At 41.7% G+C, this 24,840-nt stretch overlaps 1 protein-coding gene across 1 annotated transcript in view; it reads right to left on the reverse strand.

Annotated features, from left to right (window-relative positions):
* Nucleotides 1-407: 407 nt before the first annotated feature.
* COCH (cochlin) overlaps nucleotides 408-24,840 on the reverse strand; it is a 33,002-nt gene continuing 8,569 nt past the window's right edge. Inside the window, exons 5-12 of the mRNA XM_028721386.2 lie at nucleotides 16,112-16,245; nucleotides 14,863-14,925; nucleotides 12,418-12,462; nucleotides 12,182-12,329; nucleotides 7,464-7,567; nucleotides 6,003-6,229; nucleotides 3,558-4,074; nucleotides 408-1,833 (exon numbers count right to left, since the gene is read on the reverse strand). Of these exons, the coding sequence (XP_028577219.2) occupies nucleotides 1,658-1,833; nucleotides 3,558-4,074; nucleotides 6,003-6,229; nucleotides 7,464-7,567; nucleotides 12,182-12,329; nucleotides 12,418-12,462; nucleotides 14,863-14,925; nucleotides 16,112-16,245 (1,414 nt within the window). The 3' untranslated portion in view covers nucleotides 408-1,657. The remainder of the gene's footprint in view (nucleotides 1,834-3,557; nucleotides 4,075-6,002; nucleotides 6,230-7,463; nucleotides 7,568-12,181; nucleotides 12,330-12,417; nucleotides 12,463-14,862; nucleotides 14,926-16,111; nucleotides 16,246-24,840) is intronic.

Here is a 24,840-nt window from a genome sequence, read left to right on the forward strand (position 1 = left end):
GTACATTTGTCCTATAGCCGAAGGCAGCCCTTGTCTACTAATTGGTGAATACGGGAATATTTAAAAACAAGACATTAGCAGTAGGAAAGTAGGTTGCTTCAACATACAAGGTGTAAGTGGCAGGTATTTCATCTGAAATAATATAAAGGTGGCCCTCCTAACAAAGGAGTTCAGTTTTAGAAGCAAACCTCATGCCTCCTCTCGCCTCCTCACCTGAACCATTCAGATCCAGCACAGGATTCCACCACTGTACCCCCTGCAAACAGTTACCATGGGGTAGGTTGAGATTGATGACATACCCTTGCCTTACATTATACCACTTGCTACAATTCATCATTTCCCCAAACAGTATACAATAATTATTTTTGTTTTCTTGTGATAATTCCACAGTTAATGATACAAACAGCTGCATTCTTTGTTATTGCTTTATTGAATTATAGCATACTATTGGGAGTCTTATAAAAAAACAAACAAACCATAGTGTGGAGAACAGCTGTCATGTAAGGTATGTGTATTTTCCATATCAAACAGTTTTAAAGCTATGAATAAAATAGTAATCTGAGAAAAGTGCATATTTTCCCCTCCCACATACTAAAAAAACAACACCTGTGTTGAAATATCTAGGTAATAAAGTAGAAAAATACTAGGCATTGTTGCCACTTATATTTATGTAATATATTGACAATCATAAATTATGACTAAAAGCCAGTTAAATATGATCCCTTCTGTACCTTTCATAATTGCTTATAATGTTTACAAACAAAACAACTTGTTGCGGGGCAAACAGTTCTGCAGTTGATGGTGGGTAGGCAGTTTACAGCCCAGTTCATGGGTCTTTTAATCTGGCATAACTGGATTTAAATGAATTCAGTCCCACTGACAACAATTGAATTAATTCAGATAAAAGCTGAAAGTTGCCCCTTAAAACATTTTTCTTCTTAATAGTTTCATTGCATTCCAGGCAATTAAGGAAGTGAGAACTCAATACTTTTTATTTTTTTTAAGCAAGTAATTATTCATACAGTACCAAATCTTTGGAGATGCACATGACCAAGGTTTGTGTGTATATGTTGTTTTTGTTTTGTTTTAAATCCAAACTTAGCCAGATTTTAAACAGCTTTTATTTGTGCTTTGGAGTAGTCAAATAGTTTTTTAAGAAACTAATTGCTGTACATGAACTGTCTATCAGGATGCATACAAGACGTTCTAAGCACTAGTCTGTGCTATGCAAATGCAGCGCTGATAGCTATGTACTCAGCAAAATATTCCTTTCACCACAGTTGATAGTATTCTAAAGCAATCTTTTTTACACTTGATAGAATGTATCTGAGATTATATTCAGCATTTAATGCCAGGAGCAGCTGGGTATTTTCTCTATATACATAACATGAATATCAAGTAACCTTAACTATAAGATCTGCATCACTTTAAACTTTAACTGAGAAATATTAAATATACATATGTAATGGCAGCTTTGGGCTAACTTCTCCGCTTACTGATTATTCAAACAAAACTTCCACTGACTTCCGTACAAGATCTGCCTAAAGAAAGCAGAAGAGTAGCCCTTTGTGTGCTAGAATAACAGAACATCTATACCCTAGAGAGACCTCCTTGGCATTCCTGACGTGATTTAGAGTCATCTCCTGCAGCCTTCCATTTACTGTTTGGAGTCCAAGAAATCTCTGCAAATGCCTCTAACAACATCAGGAACAAGCTGCTCCAGTCCCATAAACTCTCTTGTGAAAAAGGTGTGTGTCTCCCTCGGTTCAGATGCCATATCTTTTAAGTCTTCCAGTGGTGCCCAAGCAATGCCAATGGAGAAGGTGGTAATACCTGCAAAAAAGAAAGGCTGGTTTAAGCCTCAAGCAGACATGACAATGGTTTGTTGAGTCTTCCTTAAATAATAAAAAAGTGAGGCCTGTGTCATTATCCTATTTAGTAGCTATTAAGAGGTTATAGGACCTGCTCATTGCTGCGTGTTAGTGCTGCTTCAATTTCACAGGAATACAGAGAGTGGGTTTTGTAAGATGGCTTGCAGAATGATCCCATAGCACACACAATATGTATTTCGGGTTCTTGATTAGTCTATGGGTAGTATCCAAACAACATGTCCCTTTAGTGCAAGGATTTCTGCTTGTACAATGAGTCTTTGCCCATTCTCCTGCCCCTGCATGTGCCCCACACCTTCCCCATATCTGCTCTCGAGGGTTGAGGGACACCGAGAACATACTTAGGGACAATGGACAAAAGTTCCATTGTGCAAGCAGAAATCTGTGTGCCAACAGGACCATGACTTAGTACTGCTTTGGATACAACCCCTTATGATTGTTGTGTCACAACATGTAATGAGGCAAGTTGGTCCAGAACGTAGTGGGAATCTCTGTTAAACCCAGGATGGGTATCCCAAGGTAATGGATGGTATCTGACTAAATCATAGTCGGAGTTGACCCACTGACATCTGTAGAGTTGTTAATCAAGACTAGCTTCAGTCCACCAAGTATGACCTAGTCAGATACCACCCAATGAGTTCTAATACACATAGCAATGAACAACTATGAATTACCGTATTTTTCGCTCTATAACACGCACCTGACCATAACACGCACATCGTTTTTAGAGGAGGAAAACAAGGGAAAAAACATTCTGAATGAAACAGTGGATGTATCATTTTTGTGCTTCATGCTGTGGCCACAGACATGTGATCTGATGGTGAATTTGGGGTGACCCAATGCAAAGATCCTGAGAATCCCTGTGGATCCATGCTTTGTAACCACGTTTTTGCACCATTGCAGCCCCAGGCAACAGTGGGTGCGTGATTTTTTTGGTGCAGGCTGTAGCCATGGACATGCTATGTGATCTGATGGTGAATTTGGGGTGACCCAATGCAAAGATCCTGAGGATCCATGTTGATCTATGCTTTGTAACCACATTTTAAGTGGGGAGCGAAGGAAAAACAAAGAAGGGACATGAGAGGGGTGTGCAGAGAAGCAGCTGGCTAAGAATGCTGGAGAGGGATTTAACGGGTGGGAGGCAAAAGTCCCCCCCCCAAGCCAGCCATCTCTCTCTCTCTCTCTCTCTCTCTCTCTCTCTCTCTCTCTCTCTCTCTCCCTCCCCTCCCTCCCCCTCCCCCACTCTCTCTCCCTCTCCCCCAGCAGTACCGGAGCACAGAGACGACACTTTCCCCTCTGCTTGCCTGGAGGGGAGGGGCTTTCCCTGCTCTTTGTTCCGTTTCAGCAATCACAGCAACGAAACAGAGGAGGGTGGGCAGTAAGACCCTGAGGCAGAATACAGGAAAGCTGCCACTTCCTCTTTTCAGGTTTCCCTTCTCCGTGACTCGCGATTTGACTTTTGCTTGATTTTTTGGCTCCAGGGACCACACATTCGCTCCATAACACGCACAGACATTTCCCCTTCCTTTTTAGGAGAAAAAATCTGCGTGTTATAGAGGGAAAAATACGGTATCTTTCACAGCTGTTCAGATCATTAGCTTCAAAAGCAGCCACACTCCCCACACCAGATGTAACTTGTATGAGCACAGACAGTGACAATCATTTTACCTGCTTTGTGAGCAGAAACAGCGGGTCCTCGGACATCATCATAAGACTGGCCATCAGTCAAAATCACCAGGAAATTTTTGTTGGCCCCATCTCTCACAGGTCCAAAAACATTTCTGGTTGTATAAGTAATGGCCTCTCCAGTAGCTGTGCCACCACTCATGTAACGGATTCCTCGGACGGCAGAAAGAACCCTCTCTTTTGTGACATAGTCTGTAAAGCTGAACTCAGTGCGCTGGTCGTAGGTGAACTGAACTGCTGCAATTTTGGCACCAATATCTGTGATCTCAAATGATTTGGCAACATTGCTGATAAATTCAAGCATCAGACGGAAGTTGCTATCTCCAACGCTGCTGGAGCCATCTATCAGGAAAGCTATGTTGACTGAGTTGTAGCATGTCTTGCTGCACAACATTTGTTCATGAGCACAGAGTTTCTGAACAAGTGGCTTCACATATTTTGTAGTACCAAACCAAGTGGGTATGTTGTAGGAGAAGAAGCCATTATTTTGACAAACAGCCTGTTTAAAAAACGAAACAGAAAAGCTATGGATTTTGGCTCTTCTATTGAATAAATGGATGTTAACTACTTATCTATAACTCTCTGGTGTATTCTTTTGGTGAGGGGAGGTACTGCATTAAATGTTTGTTTGTGATGCATGGTGCTTATATCTTCCCTTGAGACTGTCTATTTTAAAAAGGGCATATTTTCCTAGACTTCAACAGAAAGAACCATTGTACCTACCTGAAGGGTAGATTTGCTTGCCCAGTGTTGTATCACTGTGTTGGGCTTACTTGCAACTCTAGTAGACAAAGGCAGGAGGAGCTTTTACAAAAAATAGTCTGTCCCCTCTTCAGTTTTGCATACTCACTGAGCATGAACAGTGGGGAACTGAAGATCAGGATATTGTTAACCTATTTCCAACAACAAACCATTACCTGGAAGTCAACTGTGCAAACAGAGATGGGAAAAGGTGTTGCAGGGTGTGGCCCCAGTGATGCTACACTGAACAAGCAAATATGCTCTGCACATTTCTAACATTGTCACCGATAGGACACTGATTTCAGAGATTCTCTGGGCTGAGGTGATGGCCACCAGGAACAGGACGTTAAAAGAAAGGATCTTCAACAGCACTTGTTTCAGTGGCTCAAAAGGTAGACTTTGGAGAGCTGAGAACACCATGTGAAGATCCCAGAAAGGAAAATGATGGACAACTGGAGTACAATGGAGGAAGTGGTTTGCTAGCAGGTGAGTGGTCAGAGCAGGGCTATCCAGCCATGCCCGAATAGAAGAAATGGCCACTGCTTGTTTTTATATATATATATATTAGGTTTGAACCTTTGTCAAGGACCTTCCTGTAGGAATACTAATAAGTCAGGGATGGATGTGGTTTCCACTGAACCTTGCTTGTGCCCAGCCCATTTAAGAAAGCCCCTCCACGTTGCCTGGTAAATGCAGATTGTGGGGAGGGAACGGTCAGTACCTTTACTAGTGCTGACCGGACTTGTCTCCAAGAATCCAACCCAGCCAATGCTGCGTTCGTAAGGGCTGATTAAAGCCTGTGGGGTGGTAGATCTCATAGTACAGTGATTACCATTATGGAGGACCAGCCAATGCTCCCTAGACTGGTTGTGGTGGGGGAAGTGTCCACTGCTTCGTCCCAACAAGGAAAGAAAACAATTGTAGATGAGCAGCAAACCCTGGCGGCCTGGGCGAGCCGCTCTTGTCCCCCTCTCAAAAGCGAGGCCATGGATTCTAATATGTGTGTGTGTGTGTGTGTGTGTATTTATGCAGAGAAAGAACAGTAAAAGGAGTGGAATAACAGAAGAATAAAATTGCTAAGCCAAGATGAAAGAGTAAGAGAAGCCAAAAGGAGAATGTGATATTGAGGCAAAAAACTGAAGAGGGACCAGACTACTTCCTGTAAAAGCTACTCCTGCCTTCATCCACTAGAGACACAAGTATGGCCAACCTAGTGATGCTACACTGGCAAGCAAAATCAAGGCGGTATCCAATTTAAATTCTACTTGGAGCAAAGTCATTCAAATTAATAGGCATAACTAGCTTAGGCTCAGCCATTTCAATGAGTCTACTCTGAGTTGGATATAGCCCATAATATTTACTACTTGGGAAATGCTTTCCTTCCCCTAGCAAGCTTACCTATTGTTACTGAGATTGCTGTGTAGAATGTTTCTTATGTATATTACAACGATCCCTGTAGCATGAGTGATGTCTAATGGTTGTTTCTAGAGCATAGCTGCATCATCTCCTGAACTTTACCCTAAACTTCTCAACTCTCAAGAGCTTTTAGTTGACATTGTCTTCCTTTTATAATGCTACCTTAGCAAAAGCGTGATTACAACCTGCAGATTTTTCAGTTGGGGATCTTGTCCAAAATCTATTGAAGCCCCACCCAGAGGTGGGAAATTTAGGAAGTTCTGTTCTCACCTTCTCAACAAAGCCAATGTCTTGAACCATCCCAAGCTCTTCGGGTGTGGGCTTTGCAATGGACACAATGAATACATTAATACCAAATTCTCTGGCCACTATTCCAGCTTCTTCCAGATTGTCTGATGGCCAGCCATCTATGAAAACCACGATGACTTTAGGAATGCCTTTGCGTACCCCATTTTCAGCAGTAAAGAATCTTTGTGCTGTGTGTTTCAATGCTTTTCCTGATAAGGCAGCAGTAGGGGGAGAGAAAAGAAAAATGATTTAATTGTCAATTTTTGCTACTTTTGAAAGCACAACTCATTCTGTTCAGATGTCTAAAACATAGACTTCACAGACCAGGAACTTATGAACAGTAAATAGAAATAGTTCTCTCAGATGCATAATTGAGACATACGATAAATTATCAGAGCGTTCCTAGCTGTGCTGCAGAATCTGTAAAATTTCAAGCAGTGTGGCAGTAAGGCAGCCATCCTACATGCCGGGGGGGGGCAGCTAGCCCTTTTCAGACAAAGGGCCACTGCAACCTGTGTTCAGTTTTAAGAGCCATATATCAAAGACAGTGTGGATTTTTTTAAAGGAAATTTGATGACAGGGGTGGGTCACAAATGTTTTGGTATTAGAAAATCATAGCAGAAGAGACATGAGAGTTATCAATACATTATTTTTAAATGACAAATTATCAACGTTGTGCTTTTACAAACGATCCATCAGCACATGTATTTCTGTTTGACTGAATGAATGATTTCCCCTCTTTTCACCCCACAAGCAATTTTGGGGGTTCTCCTGCCCCCCTTCCCCACCAATTTGGTTCGTGGGGGGTGGGGCTGGAGAAAGAGAGGGAGAAAAGTTCCATTGTGCTCACGGAAGTCCTTGAGCTAGTGGGACAAGTTAGCTGAATCCAGCCCTGTGCTTTTCTGCAGGGATCACACACAGGAATTATAGATACAAGTGGAAACAGTTCCAGAAGAGATTTAGTAGTGATTCTCTATATCGGGGGTGAGGAACCTGTGGCTCTCCAGATGTTGTTGGACTCCAGTTCCCATCATTTGGCCCCCAGGCCTGAGGTCCCTCACCCCTCATCTAGCATATGTTGTTCGAGGCTGTCAGTCACTTTGGTTGCTATTTCAGAAGGCCGCATTTCTAAATAGCTTGAATGCCTTTAGTCTAGATAAAGGGCCAGATTCAACTTCATGGTGCTACTAGTGGGCGCTTGCACAATGACTTCCACTCATGCAATGGGCCTTTCCCCCCTCTCCTCTTCCTGCCCTCCAAAATTCATTCAGGGGTCTCATGGGCATGCAATGGGCGAAGGGGGGGGGGGTTGTTCCATCAGACAACCAGAAATGCGCTGACAGAGCCATCTCCTTAGCGCTACATTGAATTCCTCTCAAATACAGTACATCATTATTTGAAAATACTATTTTTTATCTTTTGCCTGCCTGGGCTTGTACTTACCTGTATTGGAATTGCCTCCTTTGAAACCTATCTCTTTTATGGCAAATAAAACATCTTTTGATGCAGTGAAGTTTTTCAGGTAAAATTCTGTTTTTGGATGCTCACTATTTAAAAAACAAACAAACAAACAAACAAACAAACAAACAAACAGAACAAGGTCATAATGTAACAGTGCTAAAATTAATGCTTTGGAGTCTGAATGGCATTATTTAATCTATGAATCTTTTCAAAACTGATTTTACTACATCTGTTTCTGTTAGTTTCTTCTCCAATATAGAGTCAGATTCAGACCCACTGGTGCTCCTAGACCCGAGTAAATTACTGCTTCCTTAACAAAGATAGCTGCAGTCCTCAAATATGACTGCACACTATCTCAGAACAATCTTTGGCAATTTCCACATGCGTCACTTAATCAGTGATGACATTTTCCAGGTTTGTAAATTAGAGGTGGAAACACACGTTGATTAAAAGGTATGTACAGTTTTCTTTCACTTTCTAAGCAGCACACATATTAATAACTCAATCAATCCCATTGGGTCCAATGGCAATTACTCTACAGTAAGAATGCATCAGGTGTCAACCATAAAATCACTTGTGAAAACACTTCAGGCATGATCTAGCTGCATGTAGGGCCTGCTTGTAAAGAATCTCAAAAGTGCTTAATAGTTGTCCTAGTTTCTCCTGTGTCCCATGTGTGTTATAGGCACAGTGGGAAGTAATAGGGTAATGGGAAGTCTGAGCACATCTTCTGTATCTCCACCCTGCTCCTTTCTCTGTGCCTTGCAAATTTATGTTAGAAGAAAATCGACTCTTTTAAGCCCAGTCAGAATCTTCTACATTTGCATGCTCTACCAGTGGATGGAAGTAGACCACAGACCTTGTCTTCCTTCCAAAGCATTGAAACAAAGACAACTGAGCAAACAGCAGCACTGCGGAAAATGTCACTGAGGTCTATGAAAATGGAGCCATATATGCCATATTTTTTTATTTTATAAACTTGTAGATTCTAAATACAATTTAAAATAGATAATTGTTTTCTCTTTTCTTTACATTTTTAGGTGTGTTTGGATACTAAACACATTCTGATTGCACAGAACAAAGTTCTGAGCTGCTGGAAGTTGTGTAGGCTGTGTAGCAACCCTTCTTCCAAGTCAGCATGTTTAAGCTTCTCTTCCTATATCTGCTTTTCTTCTTGTTTGAAAGGCGGCTGATGTGTCTCTCTCTCCAGCAACCCCTGCCCCACAACCAAAAGCCGTAGCATATCTCTTCTTTGGGGACATGAGCTTCTTGACTTGATAGCTATGAATAGAAGCAACCATATCTAAGGTCCACTCTCAAAGAGCCTGAATGATCAGCTTGATTCCCCAAACCCCCACCTTGCAGGAGCTGGAAGGAGATCAGAGCATTTTGTTGACAGAGGGAAGCAGATGATTGATTATTTGGAGGGAAGAACAGAGAGAGAAATGCTTGACCCTCTGCCTGCCTGACACAAACGCTTCCATTACCGTATTTTTCGCACCATAGGACGCACTTTTTCCCCTCCAAAAATGAAGGGGAAATGTGTGTGCGTCCTATGGTGCGAATGCAGGCTTTCGCTGAAGCCTGGAGAGTGAGAGGGGTCGGTGCGCACCGACCCCTCACGCTCTCCAGGCTTCGCACACCTCTCCGCAAGCAGCGGGAGCCCAGCGCTGGGCTCCCGCTGCTTGCGGAGACTTGCCTGCATGCCGAAGCCTGCGCGCGCTGAGATCAGCGCGCCCAGGCTTCACGGACCTCTCCGCAAGCAGCGGGAGTGCTCCCACGGCTTGCAGAGAGCTGCCTGTTTGGGGGCTGGGGTCAGGGGAAGCTCGAGCCGCGCCTGGGGGGGAAATAATCCCCCCCTTTATTTCCCCCCCAAAAAAACTGGGTGCGCCCTATGGTCCGGTGCGCCCTATGGTGCGAAAAATACGGTACTTTTTACCCCTTGGGTTTCCAAACACAAGTTTTCTCTTGTAAACAGGTGAATAGAACCTCTTACAGGAAAAAGCAGCTGGGTTGCTGCAGAGGGGAAGGGTCTGGTGAGAGTCGTATTACTCTCTTCTTGTCATGTGATGAATTGGAGTGGAAAAAACAGGTATGCTCAGGCTTAAGTACACGATGCCGCCCGCCACCTCCACCTCCACAATTGTCCCCACTCGAAATCCTCTCTTTCCAAAGCAGCTTTCATCCCCACCCCCACCCCCGGGTTCTGTTGCATTCATTTGCCCAATGCATTTGGATATGTGTCCTTCAGAAGAAACTGTAAAAACATGAAGATAAAATAAGATGCAGATTATCATGTTTTATTGCCATGGGAGATATTTTTGTGCTTAGTTGTGAATTACTGTTTAAATGGATGTCTTCACAGCTGCCCCGGAAGAGAGATTTACAGTCAAAACGCATTGGACTCACTTCAATAAACTGTTTCCAAGCACCTGTTCTGGGGTTTTTTGTTCTGTATTTTTCCCACCACAAGCAAAGTGACCATATCCACTGGCTGCATGTCAGATATACAATTTAACTAAATCTAGGAGTGCTGTTTTCAGTTTAAACCCTGCCCTGCCTTAATCTCTTGTATGTGTTTTTCCATCACTGTCAGCCACTCAACACAAAAAGCTTTTCTTGGCTCTACTAAAGTTTTCAGAAGAACTGCTCATTTTTGGAGCATAGATGACACTAATTCTCTTGGATAAAATGTTTGTGCTGCTAGTGCAGCCACAAATATAATTGAATAATCCTTTTGTGACTTAGATGTTTATGTGGTAACTCATCATCAGCTTGGTAACAAGCAGTGTAAATTGTTCCAGATGTTTTTGGTCCTTTTTCTTTTACATATATTGTTAACAATCATTTGTTTTTGGATTACATTCGCACAGTAACGATCAATGTGGATTGACAGAGCAGAGGTGATACTTTAGTAAAAGAGACAGAGGGAGGGAGGAAGGAAGTGGCAGAAATAAAATCTTCACTACTTAATCTCACAGATGGTTCAAATTTTAGAGGGGGAAAAAAAGGATTTATAGCCCCTTTCTCCCAGAAGTAATTTCCAAAAAAAGCTACAGCGTTGGAAACTTGCCATTACACAAGACCAGATGTAAGGATCCCAAAGAAACTGAAGTATTGTTTTTAAAATTGGGGTGAGGACTACAGTGGGAGACGTTTTGCATGCAGCTTTGATCCCTGGTATCTCCAACTAAAAAGGGCCAAGTTGCAGGTAATAGGAGATGGACATAGCTCAGTCGCAGTGCATCCACCTTGCTTGTGGAGGTTTCCAGGTTTAATCTCTGGCATCTCCAAGTAGCCCTGGAAATGTCCTTTGTCTGAAGCCCTGGAAAGCCACTGACAGCCAGCATAAGCAGCTGTCAGTGAGCTAGGTGGACCAATGCTCTGACTCAGTATAAGGCAGCTTCCAGTGTTCCTATGTAATGGGAAAGACCCTTTTTTGAGATCGTGAAAAGCTACTGCCACTCAGAAGTAGGAAATGCTAGGCAGAAAGATGGGCAAATAGCCTGATGGTATAAGGCACCTTGCTTCCTACAATCCCTAAGAACCAACAGAGCTGCTTTTTGGTGCATTTTAAACCATTATATTGGACCACTGATCTTTTGTCCTTAACTTTACTCCCATTCTTTGGAAGTGTTCCCATGATGGTAACTGATGTATCTGTAGCAAATATACCACCTTAAAGCTTTGGATCGTCGCAATATAGAAACAGCCGTGTTTTGGCATGTCTTGTGGTGGGTGGTCACTCTCATTTCCTCTGTTTCCAATGTTCAAACATAAGTGCAGTTTATTCAGAAGCCAAATGAAACCAACCGCGTATCACGCTTGGGGGATTTGTTGGTAGGGAGGGCATCCATGCCCCGTATATCCACAGTCTTGAGGTGCTTAAAATCTGGCTGCTAATCTGGCACTGTGGGAACTTCAGACGTCATCTTAAAAAAAGTATTCTGGATGCACAAAACAGTGAGTTGTATCAAAGAAACTTAAAGGGAGGTAAGACGGGGTGAGGTGTAATGTGAGGCAGGGCTTTAGCAAACGCATATCTGTTTTCCTTCCTTGAATAGCTATTATTCTGTCCCTTATCATGCTAACCATGCTTTCCACAACTGTGTTCTGATAACCTTAATATACCTATATATAGATTAAATCTATTGATGACTACAAGCCTATATAAGAGGTATGGGGAACATTTGGCCTTTAATATGAACTACAACTCCCATCATCTATGGCCATTGGCCACACCTGCTGGAGATTATGGAAGCTGTAGTTTAGCAGCATCTGGAGAGGCAAATGTTCCCCACACCTGCTGTACAAATAACCAAGAGCATCACAAGAACATCCAGAGAAAATGTGCCTTCGGCTACCGAATGCTAGGGAGTGATACAAGTGTGGGTTTATCACCATGATCTAATGGGCTAAACACAGTAATCACAATGCTGCACTAGACTGGTGTCAACACATCACTTTCTATACTATTACTATTTATTTTCATTTACTTGTTAATATACTCCTAATATACTGCATGGGTGCCATTTAATATTTAATGTGTAGGGAAACAGATGGCATTGATAGGCAGTTCAAATGTGATTCAAACTATAACAGAAAATGCATAACTGTAATAATGCCCATGCTAATCACATTGTTATAAATTATAGCACCTAAGAAGGAGCGATGTACCAAATAGGACATATTTCTAGTACCTGGCTTGTACAACTCCCACATGCGGTCCTTCAGATCCAATTCCCAGCATCACCGCTACTTTCCCAACAAAGTTCTTCTGCAAATTAAATCTACGCTGCCCAATATTGTAGCTTCCATCAATCAGAAAAGCAATATCCGCTTTACAGTCTGTGAACACCCAAGATAGTTAGATTAACTTAAGGGCAAATTAACATGAGAGATTTGTTTTATCGGACATGGTGAAATGGTAACCTACCTTTGTTCCCAGATTTTTTCTCAACTGTTTTCTTGGGCCGTTTACCTAGAAGGTAGGAAACATCATGACTTCTATACCTGTAAGTACTCTTAGTAATAGAGCTATGAAAGGCCCTTCAGCACAGACATTCAAAACATACTTTGAAGATTCATTTCACCATTATTATTTAATCATTTAGAAAAACACGCTGCTGACCACAGACACAGTGTGGAGTATATAGGCCAGGGATAAGAAACCTGTGACCCATCAGATACCATTGGACTATAACTTCCTTAATCACTTTGCCATGCTGGCTGGAGCTGCAGTCCAATCACATCCAACAGCTCACAGGCTTCCCATCCCTGATATAGACAGAGATAGACTCACTGTTAACTGTTATAATAACAAGTTTCAGAGATTATTATCTGGACTTATCTTTTGTTTCGTATAATGCTGAAAACTCAAATAAAAATATTTACATACACACACACACGTTATAGAGATTACCAGTAAATAAGATAACATATGTAAGGGTGTACGCCAGGGTTGTATTTTAGCGCCGCTTCTTTTTAACTTATTTATCAGTGATATGAGGAACCCATTAGCCGTCGCACAAAAATTTATCCACACCCCTCGCATAGCTGATTACCGTTGTCCTTTACTTCTCTATGCAGATGACGCGGTACTACTCTCTTACTCTAGAGTGGGTTTAAGGAGGGCATTAAAGATTTTTGCGACATATTGCCATTCTAATCAACTGTCTATCAACCACACCAAGTCTAAAGTACTGATATTTTCAAGGAGTCGGAAACTTTATTCTTGGAAGCTGGAGGGCACGAAAATCGAACAAGTACATAAATTTAAATACTTAGGAATTTATTTTCAATATAATTTAGGGTGGAAAGCGCACATTGAATATCTTCAAAACAAGACAAAAGCCCTATCACACTCCCTCCTCCGTTTTTTCTACTCTGAGGGGGCCTTATTCATCCCTGCGGCCTTGAAAGTGTATAGCATCAAAGTGATGGCCACAATGGCCTATGCTGCTCCTTTATGGGCTGCCTTTGCAAACCTCTCACCTTTAGAGACACTTCAAAGCCAATTCTTACGCCGACTTTTAAAATTACCAACATGCGTAAGTAATGCGGCCATTCGCTTAGAAATGAAGATCCCCTCAGTGGAGTTAGTCATATGGAGGAGAGTTTTGATCTATTGGATATCCCTATGGCATAAACTCCCGAACCACTATCTAATTCAATGCATGTGGCGGGATGACTTCACAAATTTGTGGTCAGGAAAAATCCATGCCAAATTGCTGTCCTATGAGATCTCGCCCACTGAATTGCTCAAACTGGATCTAAATGTGGCAAAAAGGTGTATAAATCAAAGGCTGGATGATGCGGAGCTATACCAAAATTTCGTAGCTGGTGGTGGAGCCTGCTCGCCGTTAAATTTCGGCATAACCCCTATCTACCGCGCTCCGTCCTACTTAACATCGCTTATGGCTGCGTCTCACCGTTATGCCTTCATTAGAGCTAGGTTCAATGTTTTTCCAACAAACGCGCTGAGACATAGATTCACTAAGGGCCAAGTCCCTTCAATGTGTGCTTGTGAAATGAAAACATCTGAATCTCTACATCATGTTATGTTAATCTGCCCTTTGTACAGTTCAGCCCGTGCTAGTATTCTAAACCCCATAATCCAGCCTATGGCTGACAAACCAGTAGACCTACAGCTTGCCTGGGTACTTCAAGATGTGGATCCTTATATTACCCTACAGGTTGCTAAATTCCTAACAGCCGTCCTCTCGCACAAGAGACGGAACGGAATGTTAGCTGATTATTGATAGTCACAAGAATTTTCTATAATGACATCAGATATTGTTTTTAGTGTAGTGCCAAAATTTTTTAATCTTAATCTTAAACTTTTTTATGAATGGCTAATATCCGTCCTTGTGAGTTGTGAACTGTGTTATACTACTTGTGGTTTGTATGAGTCCGCTGTTTTATTTGATTTGTTTTGTTGTGTTGTGCTTCATGATGGGCGTAATAGCCGAATAAACATTTGTTGTTGTTTGCCAATAATAATATACAAATTATTTGCTAACAGCTATTTTCCTTTCCCATATGCCTGGAATAAGCTTGCTACCTGAACACCTCTTCAGGTCTTGGAAAATTCATAAAATCCTTCTGTACAAAGAAATCTCCCTGCATGCTGTGCTTCTATGTCTGTCTCTCTCTCTCTCTCTCTCTCTCTCTCTCTCTCTCTCTCTCTCACACACACACACACACAGACACACTATATCTCCCTGCATGCTGTGCTTCTAGGTCTCTCTCTCTCTCTCTCTCTCTCTCTCTCTCTCTCTCTTTCACACACACACACACACACACACACACACACTATATATATATATATATATATATATAATCTGATCAGTAAGAACATATTTTGAAAGAAACATCTTACCTGTGGGTGGGCGTGCTGTTGAAATTGGCCGCCCAACAGCTTCAAGTGCAGCACTCATGGGTCCTGTTACCACATTGAAAAATAAATTAAGCTTACTGCATTTCTGTCAAATTGCATTATGGTAAAACAGGTTGTACACGCTCAGTTTTACCTAATAAAAGAAACTGCAAAAAGTCAACACCTCAAGCCACTGGATCTCACTGAGAAGGAGACTCCTAGGAGCTAGTACAATAGATAAGGCATTTAGATGCAAAGAGTCTTCCTGCCTATGCTCCAGCCTAAAATGAGGTTGCATAATACTAAAGTAAACTAACTCCAGAGCAGTGGCAGACAGAAAGTAAAATGGAAAACCCTACAGATGACAAGAATATTTCCCCCAGTTAACTATACTGTGAAGTACTTTTTTATCATACCGATGACTCATGCCCCAAAGTTTTTTTACTTTGTTTTTATATTGATGATTATTTGATGTAAGTCATTATTGATGGAAGCCAATAATGTTAACTAATATATATATATATATAGAGAGAGAGAGAGAGAGAAAGGGAGAAACAAGTGACTGACAAGAACAGAATGCTAATTTACTTAAAATATTTCAACTTCTAGTTTCATCAGAAACATAGCCTGGACTGCAAACAGGGCACCAGTTTCTCAGTTTACAGTCTGGTGACTCTGTAAACTAAGTATTATCTTTTCAATGGCCCATGAGCAAATATAAGCCCAAAGCCCTGAGACTGAGAATGACCATGCAGAGTGCAGCATCTCAAATAAAGATCAGGAACCAAATGTAAATGAGTGCATTTATGAAGATCTCTCACATCCTATGGCCTATTGAGTAGAACTTACTGCTTTGGTAGTTCTGAAGTCATTATTCATGTTATGTGTTGCATAACTGTCCAGGAATAATATGTACATTATTCCTGGCATCAGTTTTTTCAAGGCAAAGCCAATGTTTTGACAGTTGCATATGCTTCACATATTTTTCACGGCAGCCTAAAATATTTAGGAGGCTCCCTGGAGGAAAAACCTTGACTCAACAAGGCATCATTTGATGCCTGCTGATTTTGTACATTAGGTTTGTCTGAAATTCTTTATCACATCACACAAGAGGAGCAGCACGGTGGTTTGCTACTCTTAAAAATAGAAAAGTAAACCAACAGAAAAAATAATAATGAGCCAGCCAGTTTCTTCCATGCTGATACTTTCAAAACTCACTTGGCAAAATAATAACACTTGAACATGCACTTACTGGAAACTGAGAATGATGATGACCATCTAGCGAGTGCTTGAGACTGGATTCCATTGGCATAGATTGCAAGGTAGTTCTCTTGCCCTGGCAATATTTGCACTCTGACAGGCCCACCTTTACTGGTGATCACCCCTCTGTACCAAAATAAGATTTTCAGATACACATTTGTATAACTACATGCAACCAAGACCAATTCACACTGTGGAGAAGAACTACGAGCCTGATCAATTTTGCAAGATGGCTGCAATGCCTTCTTGCATGGGCTAGTTCCAATCACTAAGATTAAGAGGGAAATAAATAAAGTTTATGTATTTTCAGGTTGGCTTGAAACATAGTGACTAAGAAGCAAACTCAACTCAGTGCAATGCAATGTGCTTCCTAGGAAACATTTCGGATTTACTGAACAGTTGCTTTCGGCTATAATACTATACACACTTACCTGGGAGCAAGTTCAGTAGAACTCAGACATCTTATCAATACATTTAGTATAAACGCAGCAAAATGTGTGAAGTGTCCCCAGGACTGATTTGAGAAGTAACTGCTGTTATAGTTTAAAATATAACTGCCAAGGGTACAAATTTGTCTCCTTAGATTAGCTGATAAACTTTTGAGGTTTGTAACAGCTTTAGTTGGATACATAACTTGCAGCACTCCTTAATGGCCTGCTCCCAAGTGGTATGGCTTCTTTGTGTGTAAGCAGAATTTTGGATAACCCAAGTCTTTAAAAGGTCAATAACTTTTAAGTAGAGCCTGTAAGCATATTTGGAACTGGTACAATTGACGCTGGATGGGTGCAATATGAGCTGATCACTTTGCTTCCACACACATCTTTTCGGCAACAATATGGACAAATAATAGTTCCTAACCCACAGTTTGCTTTCCCACAATAGTCCAACGGGGATATAACCAAAGCATGAGCAACTGAGGCCATATCCACCTTTTTCCAGCCACCAATCACAACTGGTGAGAAGCAAAACAGGACTGTGGCTGCAGAGACGTAACCCAAGCTATTCTACTTTGTAATGCTAACTTCCAAAATCTTCCATCTTTTCTGCCAAAAATAGATGATAAAATGGCTCTCTGAAAGGGGATTTCTGTTTCAAATATTTATAAATCAACTTGGTAGGACAGCAATAAATAATTCTTGACTACACATCCTTCATGCTTCTTAAGTGATTGGTGACATTTACTCAGCATGCTAGTTCATAAGAGCTGGCTATCAATGTCAAATGAAATCCTCCCACTCATGAATGTCCTATTACTGTAGTACAAAAGTAATATAAATAATATTTGTTTGGAGCAGTTACAGCTAGAGGAAAATAAAAGTTAGAATGGAGGATAATAGAATAGCAGAAGGAAGAGTAAGAGTGAAATATGAAAATCACCCTTATACAATCATTCAGGAAAATAGGAAATAGATTTGAATTCCTGATACAACCACTATTGGGGAACATTTCTATAGTTCTTAGTAGGATGTCTCTCCAAGGGTGGAGAGGGAAGTCGAACCCCAGAGGGGAGATCCAGCCTCTAAAGGCCTCTACTAGTCACTGCAGAAACCTCTGCAGCCTTTAACTTGCCAATCCTGTATTAGAGCTCCAATATTGGTAGCAGCAAAACAGGGGTGAGCCAGGAGAGATGAGGGTAGACTATGGGAAGACTTGAATCCAAAACTTTCCCATTCCCCCAACACCATCTCTCAAATGGGGTGGAGGTGGTGAGAATATATCACCCCTGACACACTGAAAAGAATGGGAGGGAAATCTCAGAATCAGAAAACAAAAAAGAATCCCAACCAATTAAAAACAAAGAAAAGGAAAAGGAAAAAGGAAAAACTAATCTCTGACCTCCCTTCCATCCTGCTGCCATGCTCTCATATTTTGGATTTTCTGCCTTCAGTTCTCCCCTGTCCCGTTAGAAGGATTGCTCCTGCTCATATAAGTTACCTGTAGTTCAACCACATATTTCTACTAATGTGGGGAACATAAACATTTTACCATCATATTAATTTAGATCAAAGGATGAAAAACTCACCACATGGAAAATTCAGCCTACACAACTTTCATCAGCATTCCCAGGAAATGAAGGATTATGTTTTATAGCTACAAACACACGTATATTCAATTAACTTTAATCTGCTGAAACAGTAATACTACTTTGATGTTCCAGCAAAATTCTGGATTATGCATTAAATTCTTGTTTAACACCACAGCTATCTTGGCTTGCTGTCGTTGAATAAGTGTGATCTTTGAGATAACAAACATGTAAAATAGTCACCATAACATAGTGGCTAAACAATTCGGATATAAATCAGGAAGTGCCTGGGCCAAATATAAACTGTTATGAAGTCAATAAATTGACTTAGGCAAGCCACTCCCATAGTTTCAAATCCCCTCCCCATGAACACAATAGAGAATTTCTCTATGAACATCTATGATTTTCCACCCTCTTCTTCTTTTTTAACATGTATTCGTACCAATCAAAGCTGCTTCCTAATGGGCAGTCTAGTAAAAATGACGAGCAGATCACACCCACTGAAATTATTGTGGCCTACCTTAAAGTAACAGAATTAGGATTGGCAAATTATCTCCTTGGAGGTCAGTGGAACTGTATGGGTTTAAATCTAACTATATTGGCTTACTTGGATTTTATTGGCTTTTCCGTCATCACTAGAATGTTGTCCTTTATATACTGTGGGCAACATAGGATGGACTTATCATTATGTGATGTAAATGCACTACATCTCTGCTTCTTTTAGCACTGAGGGGCCCTTTTGGAACATCTTTTGGATTTGCCTCAAAGAACATCAAATAACTTCCCTCCAATAAACCCTGGTTTTGTTGTCACCATGTCATTCCACTATTTGTGCCCTGGGCTTGTTGCCACTCAGCACGTCAACATCTATTTGAATTACCCTGATAATTTTCCAACACTCTCTTCACTTTGCCAGTTACCTAATGGTTACCACATTTCCTGTAAGTGCCCCAGTTGCTTGACAGGAACAGCCTGGAGATGTCACTGTGTTTCTTTAAACCCTGCTAATTACTATTATATGGGACGCGGGTGGCGCTGTGGGTTAAACCACAGAGCCTAGAGCTTGCCGATCAGAAGGTCGGCAGTTCAAATCCTCACGATGGGGTGAGCTCCCGTTGCTCGGTCCCTGCTCCTGCCAACCTAGCAGTTCGAAAGCACGAAGTGCACGTAGATAAATAGGTACCGTTCTGGCGGGAAGGTAAACGGCGTTTCCGTGCGCAGCTCTGGTTCGCCAGAAGCGGCTGTCATGCTGGCAACATGACCCGGAAGCTGTACGCCGGCTCCCTCGGCCAGTAAAGCAAGGTGAGCACTGCAACCCCAGAGTCATCCATGACTAATGGTCCCCTTACCTTTAATAACTATTACACACTGCTAATAACAATATTATTTTATGATCCTGCAGATCACATTCTACAGGTATGGCTCTGAAAAGTATGACATACTGAATGGAGAAATACAGAGAAAGCCTTAGGGAAAAGGAACAAAGCATCACTGCCCTTTCAGGACTCTAAAGTTGCATACATACATTTTATTCTAGAATCAACAGAGAACGAGCATTTGTTTTTTCTATATAGTCCACACACAAACTAGATCTATTGCATATTTCTTACCCCAGACAAGTGCTTATTGAGAAACTGGTTTCATTCAACAACGAAGGTTTGTTGTGGATTGATTTTGCATTACCCCGCAGTGTGTCCATTTGAAAACAGATTTCCCTAGCAATGGAAGGTGTATTCACACCTCCCTAATGACATTATGGATGGGCACTTCTTCATTCACCTGGGGCATGTGCAGGGAGCATACCCTCCAACATTTCTTCAATAAACCACAGAGCCTAGGACTTGCCGATCAGAAGGTCGGCGGTTTGAATCCCCGCGACAGGGTGAGCTCCCGCTGCTCGGTCCCTGCTCCTGCCAACCTAGCAGTTCGAAAGCATGTCAAAGTGTAAGTAGATAAATAGGTACCGCTCCGGCAGGAAGGTAAACGGTGTTTCCGTGTGCTGCTCTGGTTCGCCAGAAGCAGCTTAGTCATGCTGGCCACATGACCCGGAAGCTGTACGCCGGCTCCCTCGGCCAACAAAGCGAGATGAGCGCCGCAACCCCAGAGTCGGCCACGACTGGACCTAATGGTCAGGGGTCCCTTTACCCTTTACTACATGAATAACCTAATCAAAGGGAGGGTTTTAGAATGCATATCAAGTAACCACACCCACCCTTGTGGGAGGCAGTATTTAGAATCATTTTAGATGATTACAGAATGAGAAAAGCTGGATTTTCAATGCTACAAACAGGTTAGTGTGTATGCAGCCTGGGATATTATTTTCTTGTCTTGGGTGAGTGTGAGTATAAATATATAAAAAAATCATCCAGTAGCACCTTAAAAAAACCAACTAAGTTTGTGCTTGGTATAAGATTTCGTGTGCATGCACACTTTCTATGTTTATACCAAGAACAAACTTAGTTGGTCTCTAAGGTGCTACTAGACAATTTTTTAAAAATATTTTGACTGTGTCAGACCAACACGGCTACCTACCTGAATCTAGAACCATAAGTGAGCAGCTACCAATGGCCTTTTCCTATTTTCTGAGCAAATAATACTTCAGGACAATTGTTCTGGCTACTTTTTTTTTTACTGGACTAGCATCTGATGGTGAAAGGCTATGAATTATTTTGAGTTGTACAGAGCAGCGCAACAGAAACAACACTTTTCTTTAAATTATGGCACCTGTATCATTCTGATGTAGGTCTAATAACAACTGAGAGGAGCAAAACATTTGTGTGGCACACATTCCTCTTACCACCGAGTGGCCACAACGAGCCATCACCTAGGTTTTTATCTAGGGCAGCCTTCCCCAGTTACGTTATTGGACTAATAAACACTGCTCTCATTTCCGCCTCTAGTTCTACTTCTTAGCTTGAAGCTACTAGAACAGTTGCCTACTCTGTCTTTGTCACTTTCCATTTACATCTTATCTTGGCATTTATAAGCTATTACACAACCTCCACCATCACCAGCCAGCATAGCCAATGGTCAGGAATAGCAGTGGTTGTGGTCCAACAATGCCTGGAGACCCAAGGTTGGGGAAACCTGATATAGGGCATGACTAAAGACTAAAGATTCCTGCCAATTTAGCAGTTTGAAAGCACGTCAAAGTAGATAAGTAGGTACCGCTCTGACGGGAAGGTAAACAGCGTTTCCGTGCGCTGCTCTGGTTCGCCAGAAGTGGCTTAGTCATGCTGGTCACATGACCCAGAAGCTGTACGCCGGCTCCCTCGGCCAATAAAGTGAGATGAGCGCTGCAACCCCAGAGTCGGTCATGACTAGACCTAATGGTCAGGAGTCCCTTTACCTTTACCTAAAGACTAAAGATCCTACTATATATATTTTTAAAAAAATAAGGAGGCAGCCTATTCAGAGTTAAGCATGGAAAAGCACAGTTGATATAAATGTGGACTTTAAGTCTCTGCCACTAAAATCAATGGCACTTTAAAGTGTTTTAGCTTGATTCAGATTGTGCCTTAAATTCTGGCCAGTATACATGACCTTGTCACAAAGAGCATCTGCATTCTTAGCATAGATTTCATTTTAAAGCCGATTGCTAACATCTGTGGAAGGACTTATGCTTAAGCACAATAGTAGAAGGAAAACAAAAATAAATTATCTAGGTCTTCTACTGAAGAAAACAATTTTCAGAGATGTTAGAATTTGTTTTCATGGACTAAAGTCCACTTCATTGGATATTATCCCAAGAGGACTGAAGTCCATAACAATTTATTGCATAATACATTGGTTAAGCCTTTAAGGTACCACAAGACTCACCGTGGTTGTTTTTGCTGCAGTGGACTCACACAGCTCCCTCTCTGGAAATTAGAATTCACCTAACTGTTGCTAGGCTTTGACTTCAAGCTACAGCCCTCTTATCCGTATACATCAGCTATATGTGCACAGATGAGATGCTGCCAACTAGTCCCTGTTCTCTTGAATGGGCTTAATGCTGTCAAAGTAATATAATGATCAGCTCAGCATAATTGTCCAGGGAGGACAAAACGATGCCAGAACAATGTCCATACAAGTTGACAGAGATGATGTTGCCATGCGAAGACAGGAAAAAACATGTCAAAGTGAAGGAGAATTGTTATTAGTCTTTAACTACAATGTTCCACTGTGATGGAGATAAAAAATAAAAAAGAGAAGAGTTGAGGTGCTGTCCTTACAAGAACTGCACATGCATTACTCAGTCCAGAAATCCAAAGGAAAATGTCTCATCTGAGATCCAAATGGCACACCATGATGCTATTACTTTGCTTTCTGACAATACAGATGGGGAAACCACATGTGCATTAAATGGAAAGCGAAATGCAGACCTCCTGGGTCTAAGCAGAAAACCCAAAATATGGCAATTAAATATATGAAAACATTTTGCGTGCAATTAACTACAATGGTATTCTCTGTGGTTAATGACTGGAATGCAAAATAATAAATCTATTGGAATCTAGGGTCAGGGAAGACAGATTATCAGATAAATATTGTTCTTGTTCTTTTCGCTCCCTTTTTCTCCTTAACTTGAAGTGGCTGAAATCAGTTCCTCTTCTTGTCTTCACCATTTGCCATTTCTATCTTGTTTTGACCTTTGAAGTATTATATACTTTTTCATACTGCCATTGGCTGTGATACAGTAATACAATGTGAATGCCTGCAAGAAATAGCATTGGTACAACTGTTTTGCAGACACTTTCTCTTACCTTATGTATCATGCCAAACTTTCAAACTGAGTTTGGGACTTAAGGAGTTTGGTGTAAAAAGCTACTAAAGGAAGCAAATACAGTGCCAGTCCTCACAACCAACTAGTAGAATTGCAAATTTTGGTTGAGTGGATGCTAGTACTGAGAACATGCCAATGGCATCACATTACTCTTTGCGTGGACAGGCGAGATCCCCCAAACCCTGGCCGGCCCCCGTGTGGAATAACGAATCAAGACAACGTGCTATGGGGTTATCCAGAGTGTGTGTGTGTGGGGGGGGGTGGGCTGGCTCTGGAGAACATATGCTCAAGCAGAGAGAGCCTGCCCCCGTTAAGCCGCCGTCACAGGGGAGAGCAATGACAACCTCTAGGCATATGGTCAAAGCCTCCTGGTTTTGCCGCCTCAAAGAGAAGGGGGGCATGGGTCACTGCTACACTCCCACCCCCATTTAGGGAAGATAGACAGGTAAGATCCTCCCCCTATTGTGTGGGCAGGGTGGTCCCGCCCCCTACCTGGCCTGATATATTATTATTATTATTATTATTATTATTATTATTATTATTATTATTGGTTGGTGAGGCATGTGGCCTGGGGAGAGGTTATGTGGCCTGGGAAATAGGCATTCCTTTTGAATATATGAACATATGAAGACCCCAGGGCGGGGTCTTGCTCAACCCTGCTACTTTTAATGGCTAGGAACTGTAGCTGGGACTTGCTGTATGGACTCTGCCATTGATTTGTAGCTCCACACACCTAGCCTTGCTTCCATATTATTATGCTATGTCAGAAGACTCAGAGGGTTGGTAGATAAAATACACTTTGGTAATACCCCCCCCCCCAATTAAGCAAAAGGATTTAGTGTGTCTCTTTAAAGAGCAACAAAACCACAGTTCTTCTCTTGGTCATACGCCTGATATCATACATTCCTTGAAAAGAATCTAAGATGATGTAGTGAGTGTTTTAGTCTTTTTGGAAAGTTTTAAATCTTTGGAATTTATAGCTAAGATGTGCATCATTAGAAATGATTTATTTCCATTGTGCAAAGAGGGAGCTGGCTTCCTAGCTCAATAAGCATAGCCCCTTCTGTGGCTTTTCGGGCCACATAAGGGCAGCATAAATGCCTAAAATTGTCCGGGTTAGTTCTTTTTTCTGTATGAAAAATATTTGTCTGTAGATAACCCTCAGGAGACAGGGGGAAATATTTGTTTGTTTGTTTGTTTAACAGAATGGGGTAATGAACCTGTGATCCAGATGCTGTTGGATTTCAATTCCCAACTGCCCTAGACCAGGCTTCCTCAACCTTGGCTCTCCAGATGTTTTGAGACTACAGTTCCCTTCATCCCTGACCACTGGTCCTGCTAGCTAGGGATCATGGGAGTTGTAGGCCAAAAACATCTGGAGGGCTGAGGTTGAGGAAGCCTGCCCTAGACGGTTTGGCCCATAATAATAATAATAATAATAATAATAATAATAATAATAATTTTTTATTTATATCCCATCCTCCCCAGCCAAAGCTTTGCTCAGGGCGGCTAACAAACTCCCATGATGGGAGTTGTTCTCCCATCCAGAAAGTTACAGACTCCCGTCCCTCATTTAGAATCTATCTGGGCTAATGACTGGTAATAGCGAGAAGCTAACGGTTTCTCTGAAGAAAAGAACTGCTAGTTAAGTGCAAGGAAGATAGTCACAGTCTTTTCACTGATAGCCAAAGTAGTTACTGCTGAAGGTCTGTTCTCCTGCTGGCTAAGGAAACATGAGCTGCTGAAATGCATCTGCAGAGTCTCAACACTGGAAGCTTTTCAGTAAAGTACATGCTTTTTTGTAAAGCACATGCATGTTTATCTGCTTAAATCAATAGCGGAGAATCACATCTGGAATCACTTCTGGCTGGAGGACAGATCTAGAAATGGCCAACTCTTCATGAGCCACTTTGACAAGTGAGTGGGGCTACTTACC

The sequence above is a fragment of the Podarcis muralis genome, chromosome 1, assembly GCF_964188315.1.
Source record: "Podarcis muralis chromosome 1, rPodMur119.hap1.1, whole genome shotgun sequence".
NCBI classification, from domain to species: domain Eukaryota; kingdom Metazoa; phylum Chordata; class Lepidosauria; order Squamata; family Lacertidae; genus Podarcis; species Podarcis muralis.